Below are 14941 nucleotides of genomic sequence, written 5' to 3' on the forward strand. Positions count from 1 at the left end.
CAGAGCAATCTTGGGAATTTCTGCTTGACTTAGTCTGGTGCAAGCTTTGTGTGGCAGTCATCTTGATACCATCTTCTGGTAACCTCGTGCAAAAGCCAAGGGATTTGAGTTCAGCTATTGAAACCTCTCAAGTATTTTACAAGATCCCTTCATTTCTTCAGGCTTCCGTAAAGATGTTATTTTAAAAGTCGGGCCCCAGGGATTGGTTTTGGGAGCAGAGGCTGATGCAGCAGCACAGGAGAGCCTGTGACTGTCCCCTTGCTGGTGGAGCAGGCAGCAGGCAGGAGGGACAGCCAGCCTGTTACAGGAGAGGAGGCAGATAGGTCCTGTTTGGCAGTCAGCTGTAAAATGTTACCTGTTTTGTTTTGGGGTGTTCTTCAGCATCTTCAAAGCAACCCAAATGCCTTTTAGAAATGAGTCTTTTTCACAGTCTGGTTATACTGTAGATTAAATACGGGAGAAATCTGAGTTTAATGCAAGAGTGAGCTCTGGACTGAGACTGATGTTTGTTAGCTGTTTAATCCAAACAGAAGGCAAGAGAGAGGTTAAAAAGCAGGATAAAGACTTACACTTGGGAACTAAAGCAGGCAGACACTGATGTGCACCACATTGCAAGAACGCCAGGACCACAAGAAGGAGCCATCCCAGAATGAACAACCCAGACAAGCTTCAGTAACAACAGAGATTAGAATGCTCTGTTGCATAAATCTCTTACAGTAGCTGATGCATTTCTTAATTATAAACCCATTTAATGTCATACCTGATAATGGCAAGTACACTTCAAAACTGCTGCTGCTCAAGATCACATCTGTTCTGTGAAAGTCTCCAGTAATCCTAATTAAGGTTCTGGAAGTTGGTGCTTGGCGTGGTTCACGTTTTTCCTTGGAATGTGGCCTAAGGTCAGTAATAACCATGTTGTACAGCCTGGGTATGGCATGCCCCTGTGTTAACAACAGCCAGCTGCTGTAAATGGGATGTTGTTACTTTCTTCAATTACCTTTGCACGCCTCATATAATTACAACATAATAAGCTGAAGTTTGCACAGGCCCACTCAACAGTGGGAGCAAAGTGTGTGGGGTGGAGGTGAAGCTTGGCTGACAGGGGCAGGGGAGCAGTCCTGGCATCACAAGCACCGTGCCAGTTCCCAGCCTTCAGCTCCAGTGACAGGGATGTGCAAGGTGGCTTATTTCCAGTAGTGGCACTACCAGAGGATTCTCTCCTCCCAGACAGTAATTCAGTTTGCCAGCTGCCTCTGCAGAGAAGGGCGTCCTTTCATACTGGGTTTGTTGAGCCACTGCAACAGGGCAGCCACAGCATATTACACGGCAGAAATCTAAGGGGACATCACTCTCCAATCCTTCCTATCATACAGCTATTTGCCAGAGCCTTGGTGTGCCCAAACAATGAAGGAGATCTGGATCAATTTTTAAGCAAAGGGAATAAAACTATGTGTAGCTCTAACACACGTTTAACCCAGACCCATATGCCCTCCCGCCAACATTACTGGTAGCAGCAAAGACAAGTGCCCATGGAGAGAACAGCATCACAGCCTTCCCCAGCAGCATCCCACTCACTGGAACTCAGCTCACACTGCACATCTGCAGGCTTCCAGCCACTTCCAGTTCCTGCTGGGATGGACAGTGCTGAGCAGGAGGGCTCTGGGGCTGCCCAGGCTAAACAAGTTGGGACCATGATGGAAATACTGATGGGAGGCAGGTGAAGAAGAGGCTGACGATTTTGGTTGGCTCATTTACACCAGAGCCTCTGTGTCAGGCTAGGTTAGTAGTCCACAGCAGATGGGCAACTGGATCATGAAACAGCTGAGTAAGGGAACTACAGCATAAAGTCACTCATCAAAGAGGATAAGAACAACAGTCAGATTGAGGAAGATAGCATAATCTTTATTGTGGTTTTTATATTAACTTATTAAGTTAGACAAGAGACTTGAGGAACCGCTGCTAAAGACATGGGAAGTTGAATACATGATAAGAGTGCCAGAAAATCTGAAGTCAATTAACAAAAAACCTGAAATTCCCTGACATGAGCACTGACACAAAGGTAATGGAAGCTCCCACACAAGCGCCTCTTCCTTTGGGAGAAAAGTAGCTTTAATAATTAAGATATAATGTCTTATGTTCATCGCTGAAGAACCAGTAAAAGCTGAAGTGCTGGAAGAAGCCCCATTCTTGCTCTTCTTATCCAGAAGCACAAAACAGTATTGATGAATAAACTGGTGCTCAGCCCCTGTATTACAAATGATCTTGATCTACTAAGCAAGCCTGGGTATTTATTTACCCAACTGCCAAAATCACATGGGTGAGAAAAATAGAGAAGGGAGAAATGAAGGAGGAACCCAAAATTGCTGCAGGTTATCTCAGCTGTCTAATGAACAGACAAACTGGCTCACTGGATCCAGTGCTGCTGAAGGAAGGAACAAAACCATGTTTAGTGAGGAAATCAGGCTTCCCAGGCCTAATCACATACTCTAAGGGACCAATGAGGCTGCACAAAAGTTTTTTTCTTTATTACAGCCACATATTTACAGAAGAAAAACCTCAAATTGTTAGAGGATTACAGAGCAAATATATATATATATAAAATTTCTCTCTTTTAACCACTTTGTAAGGAAAAAAATATTTTGCCAGCTTTCCATGGTAGAGGGAATTTATTAGATAGCATCTCAATTCCTGGCTCCCAAGATATTGTTCTGCTTGGAGAAAAGTTATGCTGATTAAGGTTTTTTATGATACAGAATTATTGATGATAGCCAGAAGTTTATAATTGGAGAAGATAGGCAGGAAGATTTTAGTATGCCACTGGGTAGAAATGAGAGATGAAGGTTAATGTCAATAGCACCAAATAAGAGATAGAGAGAGAGAGGAACTGCACCATCTCCATGTTCCAGATACATCCCCCCAACACCACCAGTGGCAATTTCATATAACTGGAGTACCATGTGCTTCCCAAATGTCCACTTGTGTCCCTTGAATGACTGAGGAGAAAAATTGCCATTGCTCTGAAAGCAGTTAGGAACAAATACCACCATGAAGATGAAGACATCTCCATGCCTTCACTGACACACACTCCTAACTCCCGTGTGCAGAAAGGCTGTGATATGGAGGAGACCAAGAAAGGTGACCAGGAATGCTAACAGTCTTGGCAAGGAAAAAGCAGAACTAGAACCTCTCCTTTCCCCAGAGGACTTACAGTAGGGAAAAGGGTGAGATACATGAAGTTATGAATACTGTTGAAAAGGTGAGTGAGAAAGGACCACCCAGTTCCTCCAGAGGCACATCCATGCTGCTATCAGGAAGTAGGTGGAAGACTAAAGAAAGGATTTTTCCTTGCCACAGTCCAGATCTGTCAGTTAGCAATAGTATTAGATCCTAAGAATAGAAATTTATTCAGAAAAGGTTTAGACAAAGCCCTGGAATAAAGATCAAACAGCAGCTAGGAAAATAATGTTACAAACATACAAAAATATAAACATATTCCATTGCATATATAAAAAATCTGCCATTAGCAATTATCAGAAGATATTAGATTAGACAAGACATTGGGCTAAAAGCACCCTTCTCCAGAGAGTATCATTTACTTCTGCATGCCAGTCTTCCCTGCTTCCACAGTCCTGTGCACACAGAGCATCTACTTCCAATCTGGCATCAAGAGAAACAAGTCCTGAACTACACACACTCATCCTCACATGTAACACACAGCCAACATTCTCCCCCACAGACAAAGCTAAAACTTAGGCCTAGGCACATGTTTCCCAGGAAGTTAATTATAAGACTAGACCAAAGGTTCAGCTCATCATATTTCACTCTAATCTAGGTTCTGAGGGTTACATATACAAATATCTTTTGATAAAAGGTATCAGTTGTCTAAAATTGCTTCATTTTCACACCCATCCTCTTGGCATAAGCAGCATGCACCAACTTAAATTCAGCACACACAAAGATCCTTCTATTTCTGCAGAAAACTGAAGTCATGGGAATGAACAAACACACACCACTGCAGCCGGCGGAGCTACCCCGTTAGCTTTCCTTTGCCAGCTTGCACAGTCTCTTAACCCTTGAATAAGGACCAAGAGTGTCATCAAAAACAAAGTCCCACAGAACTCGAATCCAGGACTGGTGATGTGGGAGGTTATCATAGTATTCTGCTGCAATCTTCTTCACCTGGAAGAAGAAGAGAGAGAATGAGCTGTTCGGCTGCACAGGCAGGTGTGTTTCAGCCGTCACATTCAGATCTGATAGCACAGCCATTACCTGAAATTACTTGTTATCTTGTTATTGCTTGTGAGCTTCTGAAGCTCAGCCAAATTAGATGTACTTAATGGCATTCAGAGACTTCTCAGCAGATTTCTGATGTAAGTTTTGCCTCACAGTGTCATAATTTGAAAGACAATGGATTGCTGCCTTCAGTCAGAACTATTTTGTCTCATTTCAAAGGTGGTGGGATCTCCACAATGAGGTACTTTATCCACTTTATCAACTGCCAAGACTCCAGCTATTTAAAGCCCTGTTTGCCACTTGTAATATTCTTCTGTTGAGGGTTCTGGGTAAGAGAGCATTAACAACTGAGAAAATGACAGACACCTTGATTATACTTTGTTTCCTACCCTGCATTCTACAACCATGATGCAAATCCAAGAGATGGGTTCCTCCAGCAGGCAAAGAAAATTGCAGGGGTGGTCTGTTCTCCTCAGTCTGATATTAAAAATACTGTGAGATTCATTATTAGGTCACAAATCTAATAAAATTTCATCCCTGCTATAATTCCCCAAGTCTTAAGACTGTTACCATCAGAGAAGCACTGTGAATCATTAGGGTGGTGCTTGTAGTGAGAGTTAGGCCAGAACCAGAGGACAAAAAGGTTCCAAAGCTGGCAGGTTCAAAGGACTGTGAGGATTCCCAAGTTATCAGTTATTATTCCTGCTCCAACTAGATGCTTTGCTTTTTGAACACATTTATGAAGCAGCAGAATCTGTTAACTACAGTGCACTTCCACATAACTGCTTGGGCATGGTTTTATTGCTGCTCCACCTCCTAGACAAACAAAGCTCTAGAATGGAGTAGTTTGTCTTGCTGGACAGCATGACTTCCCTCCTTAAAAACCCTGCAGAATTTTAAAGCCAGCTACACTGAGCACAGAGCAGTGAAGAGAGAAAGGGTTTCATGGAAATCGTCATGCAGGAAGAGGGTCTCATCACCACCTGAGGTATAGTGTGGAACCTTAACACAGCATTTGACTGTTTGTGAAAAGGTAAGAATTCCATTGAAAGTTAAATTATAAGCTCATAAGGCTTTCTGCTAATTACCTCATTAATTCAGCTCCTAGCAGATACTTCTCTGTGAAGTAAGTTGGGTAATGTACAAGAGTCATTACGATCTTCTACCTCTGTACCTCTGTCCCTTACACACTCCTTGTGCTCCTCGCATGGTAGTGCTGTGCTGGAGATGGAAGATTCAGTTCAGATCTGACTGTATTCTGTCTTTCACTGAATACCTCCAACTTCATAATAATTTTCTCTATCCTGCTTTAAAGTATTGGTTTGTACTTCAAAGTAGTTCATTTTCAATGGGATTCAGACAATATCAGGATTTCGCCTTAGAGACATTTGTTAATGACTGGAAGAGAGGTGATTTCTAGGTTTCCAAGATCTCTGGAGATGCAGATTTAGTTCCCCATGTTCCTTGTGTAACCCCGATCAGAAATAATTTAATCTGGGTATTGTATCCTCCCTTTTCCCAGCTGGGTAATTGAAACAGCCAGAGGATGAGAGGGAGAACTATTTCAACAGTAAGCTCCCTTGAATGAAGGCTATTCGTGAGGCCTGATGCAAACACAAAGGGGGGCTCAGATACTCAGCTTCAAAAGCTTCACTCTAGCTCTGACATGGTCATTACCTAGCACACAGTTGCTTAGACCTTCCTTCCTACCTCCATTTTAGAAATTCTGCCCGAATCCTGCCTTTCAATTGTAGTTTAGCCCTCATCTACTATACTCAAGTTCATATGGCAAGTCTACCATTCCCCTCTTCTCTAGAGGCCCATGTATTTCTTGGCCTCTGAATGAGACCATGTTTTCTTAAGGAGTTACATTATTCTGCAGAGCTCTTGACCACATTACATTCTGACCACTACAAGAGCTTCAGGAAGTTTTCCTATATTGTCCCTTGCACATGGAAGTAGAAGGCTGGAGATTCACAGAAACCAATTCAGCTCCTAGGAACAATGTCTCGGGTTGTCCTCTGGCTCCAAAGGAAAAGTACTAGTGACAAAGTAGTTAAAAAATGGCCCAGAGAAGAGGCTAATAAACAGCCTGCCTGTGTTCAGCCCAATAGCTTCTGCAAACACGAGCAGCAGAAGCTATTGTACAGGAAGGCAGGCATTGTACAGGAAGGCAGGCACCACTTGCACCACTGCAAGGTCTGTGGGCAGGTCAACTGTATGGGATGTACAGAAAATACAAAGGAGAAGGTGAAACTGCAATAAGGAATGGAGGAAAGAGAGAAATTAATGAGTGCAGTTAGAGGGGGGACTTCTGAAGGATTTTCTTATGGAAAAGAAGGGAATTTGTTAGGTACATGTTCCCATCTTGCTATCATGTGGCAGGAAAGAATTTTAAAAGATGTTTCTCGTTTATAATAGATCTATGCAAAAGTTTTCCAGCAAAAACATCTCATTTTTCATTATTTCTTTCAGCATCTCCATACATGAAACAGAATTATCACCTTATCTACCTGAAAAACTGAATAGTGGGAAGGCAGAAAGTAATTGGAGCTTAATGCTTTTAAATGCAACATCATATGAGGAGTGGGTGAGGGAGCTGGGGTTGTTTAGCCTGCAGAAAAGGAGGCTCAGGGGAGACATTATCTCTCTACAACTCTCTGAAAGGAGGGTGTAACCAGGTGGGGATAGGCCTCTTCTCCCAAGCAACAAGCAGCAGGACAAAAGAAAAAAGGACTCAAGCTGCAACCTGAACCTCAAGGGAGGTTCAGGTTGGACGTCAGAAATAATTTCTTCATTGAGACTTGTCAAACATAAGAACAGTTGCCCAAGGAAGTGGTGGAGTCACCACCCTTGGAAGTGTTCGACATGGCACTTAGTCCTACGGTTTAGTTGATTTGGTGGTATTAGATCAAAGTTTGGACTCAATGGTCTTGGAGGTCTTTTCCAACCTTAATGATTCTATGATATCTACTAAGTATGGTTGAGTCATCCTCTTCCAGAAGAGTCATCCTCTGTGTTACATTCTGGTTACAGTACAAAACCTGTAGATGGCAGTTTCCAGGTAGCAAGTTTTGTGGCCAGATCATAGATTGTTTTAAAGAGGATGACACTGTAGTTAAGTATTCCAAAATCCTACTCCTCAAGCTCTCCATATACTGCATTGCAGGTGGTCCATTTTGTTCAACTCCTCCCTGCCTTCCTCCTTACAAGTCTCAACTGTAAGTCTTAACTCACTGCTAGTTTGTAAATTAAAATTACACAAGAACCATCTGAAATTCAACAGGAGAAAGTGCAGGCTCCTGCACCCGGGGAGGAATAACCCCAGGCACCAGCACAGGAACAGGTTGGGTTCCAGAGAGGGTGCAGAGTCTCCCTCCGTGGGGATATTCAAGAACCATCTGGACACAACCCTGTGCCATGTGCTCTAGGATGACCCTGTTTGAGCAGGGAGGCTGAACCTCACCCATTCTGTGATTCTGTTATCATGGAAGGATAACAAGAGATTGCAAAGCCTGCAGTACAATTGCTAGGCACTTGGCACCTGGTATATTGAGGCTTTTCTTTAAGTAGGTCAAGGTGGCAGGGCAAGAAATCACATCTTTTGGACTGAAATTTTGTTCTGGTGCTGTGCTTGTAGAGCACAGTGATAGGACCACACTCCTACTCTTCATATCTGATAGGCACAAAAGTTAAATGCAGCCTAGTATTTCAGCATGGCTGTTACACACTCTTTGTCCTGGGGCTATACAGAAGCTAGAGATCCCTATGACACGAAGCTGCAGAATTACATTTAGAATGCTCAAAGGCTTATTACAAGAAGTTCTCTCTATAGTCCTACATCCCCACCACAGGATGCTGAGCACTCAAGGTAGCCCTCCTGGCCATCATAGGGTTAATGAAATCTGCAATTCAAAACCAGCACATCTACCATGTTTTCCAGTCTTGTCTGTCTAATAAATCTGGTTTCATACCATGTTTTTTCCTTTTCCCACAAGCTTAATGAGTAACTAGTTTGCCTCTGGTAACACTGCTGCTTTTATTGCGGCTTCTAGGAGTAGAGTTCCTCCTTCTTCACCAATCTCCTCTTTCCATAAGTATACTCAATCCTTCAGACAACAAAGAATGGATCTCTTTACTCATTTGGTAAACAATGCAATATTTTATAGTTATAAGACTACATTCAAAGACTAATCTAGTCTTAAATCTACAGAGGGTTTTCTTAGAGCACGTCCTTCATTGCAATGTTAAATTTCATGGTCTCTTGTGTAATCTCTCATTATACTAGTGGGACAAGTTCTTACTGCACACCCGTGTCACTCATGGTTAATATCCATAAGCTTATGAGGACAGCCTAATTCTTCCTCTTTCAAATCTGTCACAGTCCTAGGGTAAAGGTCCTTCCAGTGGCAAACACATTACTCAGAACATTCTGAATGACACACCTGTAACAAAGGAAAAAGCTGAATTTACTTTCCTGATAAGCAAGCTGAAAAGCCAGTTACTTTCCAAGATTAAGATTCAGTTATTCTCAAATCCTATTTCTCCCCTGATCTCAATCATGCAGGATAGATCTTTAAAAATAGAGATCTTTACTCCACTTTCTACTTGCCAATAATTAAAAATAAAAATAGGCTCATTGAGAGGTCATCTATATTACACAATGCAACTATTAGAAGTTCAAGTGTCTAAGAGACTAAATATGAAAAAATAGATCTTTGCTGAGTGAAGAATTTGCCAGGAGCAAAATAAAACAAGTGAGCTTTCTTACCTACTGTGAAGTTCCAGATTTAAAATTAATAAGAGGGGATCTGTTTTCTTATCTCTTTCTATCAGAGGGGCAGAGATTGTCTTTTTTCATTTTGCAGAAAAGAGTAACCAATTTGTTTTATTGTTCAGAGGATTTTCTATGGGAACTGTTTTGCCAAAGAAAATACAATTTTTTAAATAGAATTCTTCTTAATAGAATTTTTACTTGTAATTGATCACTTGTCAGACTCCAAGTCTTCCATATAGTTCTGTCAGGCAGCAGTGATTAACAAGCCTGCTCTCTCTTCCACCAGCAGGGCAAGTCTCAGTTGCCAAAGAGTAAAACACACGTGAACACAAGCCCATGAAATTCAGCTAATAACTCCATCCTCTTTACACAGGAGGGCAGATACTTCCAGCTGCTGCACTGCCTCAAGGAATTAGGCTGAACTATTTGTGCTGTGGGTGGAGAAGAGCTTTTCAGGTCTCAGTCAGGGCTGGAGCAACAGTCCCAGCAAGTTCAATTAGTCACTCACCTCCCCTGTGCAGGATACTATCTAACCTCCTTCTCTTCTATTTTCATTTCAGTAATCTAAGCATTTAAGCCCATCTAACAAGTTTGAATATTTGAAACTAAAACTAAGCACGTGCACTTCCCTGCTGAGCTACCAGGTGTATCAGTGATGGGAGTGCCTCACAGGAGAACTTCATATCCGAGAGTGGGCTGCTGAACCAGCTCCTCTGGGCCTCACCAGGGACAGGAGTGTCTCAGGACAGACCTCCAGGAGCAAAGGACTGAATGAAACACAATTGCAGACTGTATAGAGGCTTCCCACAAGAAAATCTCCCCTTGATTTGAATCTCGTCTCAGGGAGTGTTTCTGTGACAGAGAACACGAACCCACAGAGCAGGGTTTGCCCGGGTATGCGGTCACAGAAATTACACGTGGTATCAGGAGTGGGGAGGTCCTGAACCTCAGGCTCCTCAGCTCTACCTCCAGCTCGTATGGATATTGCAGTAGCAGTTCCCAACTTTGCATCAGCCCACAGAAAGATGTTTCCTTCCTATTACATCAGAGAACCTGAGTGTAGGAGCAATCCTTCGAAGTCACGTACCTCACACTGTGAGCACCTGCTGAGGAACCTTGTATTAAACGCACAGGAGCAGCTACACACCTGGAGGGAGATTGAAAACCCTTCCTAGACACCTGGGCTTTGCAAATTTGATTCCCACAACTGATAAAACATAAACAAAAAGGGGTTTGCCTTTCAAAGGAGGAAAGCCACATCACTTTCCCAACGACAGAGCAGGCCTCCTCAGTTTCTGTGGGTGGGGCAGGAGAGCTAAAAGGAGTCGCACAGAGTGTGGCTTTATTTTCTAGTGCTATCTGTGTCAGGCTGGAACATGCCCCCAAAATTATGTCATCTCAAAAACAAAAACTTTTCTTTGATGTTAATCAAGCAATATAATTAGCAGATTGATCATTAGACAAATTTCAAGTAGCAATTGCCACCTGCCTCCCTTTTGATGGGTCTTTAAACTTTTAAAGAGTTGAAACGTAGTGGCTGAGGGATGTAAATTGGGACATTCAAAGCCTTGTTGGAGGACTGTATCATGTATAAGGTATTCCTCAAGCCCCTCTGAGGATCAGATGTTCTTGTTTGCATCAAAAAACCTAAGTATTAAAGCAGTTTGACAGCCATTTCTATCAATATCTGGCTTAAAATTAATTGGAAACAAATCCAAAAAGCTGTTCTCTTTTTTTTTCCCTTTTTTTTCTCTTAAATTCACCCATTGCTATGATTTGGAGTGTTTTCTTTGAGACAGTTCAGCAGCTTTCATAAAAACCCAACTCACTCATGCTATACCTACCATGGGCAATCTGCATCCAGGAATGCTGGGGAAGTCATGATGCTCCATGTGGTAGCCTACATTGAAGGTGAGCCAGTTCAGAGGTCCGTAATAAGAGTAGGTCTCATACCCTTTTAGGAACATGTAGTGTTCTGCTATGAAGTGCCCAGAAATGGGATGAAAACCCAAGCAAAGAATTGTACCTGCTATTAAGTAAATAACAGGTTTGAGCCCCCACAGGTAGTAAATTATGAGGTCTATAGAAAACTGGACGAGAGCATTAAGAATTTCCATCCGTGTGATTGCTTTGGGGTTCACATAGAGCGGTCTCAGACTGTAGAACAGAGGTTGAAGGAACAGCCAAAGCAGTTTCCGAAGCGGTGTGCAGAAAAACCAGCCCTCAAAGTCCGTGGGAATGTCCACATCCAAGCTGTCCCCTCCCAGATACCGGTGATGGTCAATGTGGTACTTCTTGAAGGAGGCAGAATAGGGGATGCCAATGGGCAAATTGGCAAAGACTGCAAACCATCGGTTCCACTTGGCCTGCTTGTTCCCAAAGGCCACGTTGTGTGAAATATCATGGATGGCAAGGGTCAGGGAATGGTTGATGCAACCCCCAAATGCATAAGCCCAGAAGAAAATCCATTTCCAAGATAAGTCTTTCACCAGGTAGCATGCCAGTAGCTGCATGAAAACCATTCCAGATACAATCCACTTTAAATGTGGATCTGGTCCCATCAGAGTCTTGATCTCTGGATACTTTGCTAAAGAGAAAAATGCAGAGAAAAACTTGGTTAGATAATAATTAGGTAAACAAAATCACCACTGTGACTCTCTGTTTTTATCACACTGTGTTTGAGACCTTAGTTTTATAAAATGCCAATTCCAAGGCAGGGTTGCCACTACGCTTAAAGTTTTACTAGTTCCAGCATCATGTGCAATTGTGATTGATCTTGATATATACAGACATATTAAAATCCCCTGATGGTCTCTCTGTGGTACCATGTGCCTTCCCCACAATGAGTATTGCTTCACAGTGATGAGTAGCAATATGCCAAATCCCACAGGACTTAAGCTCTAAGAAATACCTTCTGTCATGTTTTTAAGCTTTTAATGTCCTTCAGTATTTTGCTCAGATGTTATTTTCCACTAAAGGGATACAACTGCCTTCCTTGTAGCCCTTTTCACACTGTTGTTTCAAACACACAAGGCAGAAGAGAGAGCTGAGCAACAGGCTCACCAGGTTTTGCTCCGTGGTTAGATGACAAACACAGCATTTAAAAAGAGTTCCTAATTATTTGAGTGTTTACCAGTGCTCACAACAGGTACAACTCTTCACACCTGGTAACATCACAGTAAAGTCAGTAATCCTATCAGGATTTTGTAAGGCATGGAAAATTTTTCTCTGTTCCCATGTCACATACCAAAAGCAGGCATAGAAGCCACACTGATTATCACACAACAGCTTCATGAGGCCTCCCAAATACTGCAATACAGTGTCAGAGAGACATGGGCTAGGCTTGTAAGTCTGACTCATGTCAGGCCAGGACCAGCTTACTGATCTTCAGTCCCACCAGCCAGTCATCTGTCCTTTAAAAAGAACATAAAATACAGAGTATAGCCCATCCTCTAGGTGCTGTTCACTGATTTACATCTCCTCTTTGCAAATCCACACTTGTCACTTCCAATATTAACTTGCACATGATTCCTTCTTCTGCCTTACGGCTTTTACCCACGTACTGACCTCCCTCCTTTAACTAATACTTTGCATTTCTCAGTAATTGCAGCTTACACAGATAAGTGCATAGAGAAGTCATTCATTCTGAACCCTGAGGTTACACAGTGTCCCTGTGAGTTTCATGGGCCCATTTTATGAATAGAAAAGTAAACATCATCCGACTGTCACAGTATAATACCAATACAATAAAATCAGATTACAATGATCTGCATCTATGCAGCTGTGTCTACTATAAACAAAGGCTGGAGACCATACATGTAATTTATGTGACCTTGAAAGCAGTGGCAGATACTGAACGTTGGATGTAGGGAAGGTTTTTGTGGAAGTGACCCCTGAGAAATTTACAGAAATTCAAAGAGATGAAGTGCTACTTAAAGAAGCAGGTTAATGTGGTCATGCTTTGCAACCATTCCAACAACCCTTGAGCCTCTTGGCCAACTTCAGCCCATCTTGACAGAATTTAGAGATTACAAAGATTAGACAAGTGCTGTGGAAGATGAAGACAAAGAAGATATACTCAAATCTTGTGAGGACAAGGAGGCCAAGGTCACCATGAGGAGTATTCAGGCAAGAGAGAGATTTTCTAAGTGCTGGGAAAGCTGTAGTAAAAGTTCATATCTTTCTGAAGTCAGACAATTTTTTTGACAAAAATCTCCAGAAAGTTCAGGGTTGTTTTGTTTTGTTTGTTTGTGGTTTTTTGTTTTGTTTTGTTTTTGGGTTTTTTTGTGTGTGTGTGTGTGTTTTTTGGGGTTTTTTTTGTTGTTTTCTGGGGGGTTTTTTGGGGGTTTTTTGGGGGTTTTTTTGTGTGTGTTTGGTTTTTTGTTGTTTTGTTGGGTTTTTGGTTGGTTTTGTGGGGGGTTTTTTTGTTCGTTTGTTTTGCTGGTTTGGTTTTTGTTGCTGTTTTCACCATTCTTGAAATTATATTTTTCACACCAATAAAGTTAACATGCCAAAAGTTGTTCTCTAGTACCTGAATAGCTACTAAAGTCTTAGACAAAGTGCTGCTTATGCAAAGCTCACTCTAAAATACAATATAATGGCCCAGTCAGAAAGACTGTTACAGACATGCAGTTTTATGTGTCTTAATCTCTTCCTTAGGGGTCTCTGTCCAAAAGACAGAAAACGCTTTAATAAGTCAAGCCACTCAAATGTTGTCATACCACACAGCTAGTAGAGATAAGTTACTGCAGTCACCAGAAGAGATGAAATGTAAAACAACCAAATCTGTTCCTCAGCCTGGTCAAATTGAGGCAAAAAAAAGAAATTTAATGGGATGGGAAATTTGCTTAGAGATGCTTCATACTGTAATTTGAAAATAATGGAAGTTTTGGACCTATTTCTTTCTGTGGCAACTAACAAGGACTGCAGATTCCACTTAAAAGGTTCCAGAGCAACCAAATGGTAGCAACAGTGTGTGCAAGCAGCAATGCAGGCAGGTTGCACTTATTGCAGGTGACAGCTATTAAGTAACTTGCCAGGGTTTAATATTAAATTCAACACATGATTAACTTCAACACTAAATTTTTGCATACTAGTCAAACCACAATACTGGCTGTTTATCATTAATACTGATAAAGCCATCCTGTTTCCATGGCATGGAAATTTTTCAGGTTTCTTCTCATGGAGAAACCATGGCTTGGGCAGGGGAGTGGTGCTGGTAAGTTCACTGGAAGCTAAAGGTGGAGTAGCCTGCCAGAGACCTGTTGGTTCAGGAGCACTTAAAATGCAGAATGTTGAATGCTGACCTTTTCAAACGTGAAAAGCCAAGCACTCTTCAGTGAGACACATTTAACACCAGAATAAGTGATCCTGATGACTGCAATTTATGTATAATGTGCTGACACAAAGTTGTGATAACATGAATTTTTATCTCCTTTTTCCCCTGTGTTCATGCCCTGCAGTTAGCTGAAAGAATGCTAGTAAGGCAAGAGCCTCACTTGCTGCTGAAAAGCCCAGACATCCCTGTAAGGTTGCTGTGACAAGGGTCTGTAAGTGCTGTGCAAACCAGGCATCACCCACCAGCATGAAAAAAGGCAACAGAGAATCAGAGGCACAGAGAAAGGGCACAGAAAGAGGAGGAAAAAACCAACCCCATCATTCATCCCTTCTGTATGGGGGGGAAGGAAGGGGAGGGTGGATGAAGTCTGGACACACAACACAGGACAGGACACAACACAGGACAGGACACAACACCTACAGTTATGTGACTGCATGGGACCAAGTTTTGCCCTTTATAGTCCAATGAAAACAGGAGAGACCCAGCTACTCTGATGTCTACACAGCACATCTTCCAGCCTCCAGCTCATTGGGGAGGTCTGCTAGCTCAGGCCAGCAGAGAGGTTATCCACACGGACTTCTAGCTGTCCAGAC

General features: G+C 42.3%; 1 protein-coding gene across 2 annotated transcripts in view; it reads right to left on the reverse strand.

Annotated features, from left to right (window-relative positions):
* Positions 1–1881: 1881 nt before the first annotated feature.
* Positions 1882–14941, reverse strand: part of DEGS2 (delta 4-desaturase, sphingolipid 2) — a 31445-nt gene continuing 18385 nt past the window's right edge. For both annotated transcript variants that reach the window (XM_063399364.1, XM_063399363.1), the window contains exons 2-3: positions 10855–11597; positions 1882–4179 (exon numbers count right to left, since the gene is read on the reverse strand). In XM_063399364.1, coding sequence (XP_063255434.1) covers positions 4036–4179; positions 10855–11571 — 861 coding nt within the window. In that variant the 5' untranslated portion in view covers positions 11572–11597 and the 3' untranslated portion in view covers positions 1882–4035. The remainder of the gene's footprint in view (positions 4180–10854; positions 11598–14941) is intronic.

This window comes from Prinia subflava, chromosome 5 (genome assembly GCF_021018805.1).
Source record: "Prinia subflava isolate CZ2003 ecotype Zambia chromosome 5, Cam_Psub_1.2, whole genome shotgun sequence".
Classification (NCBI taxonomy): domain Eukaryota; kingdom Metazoa; phylum Chordata; class Aves; order Passeriformes; family Cisticolidae; genus Prinia; species Prinia subflava.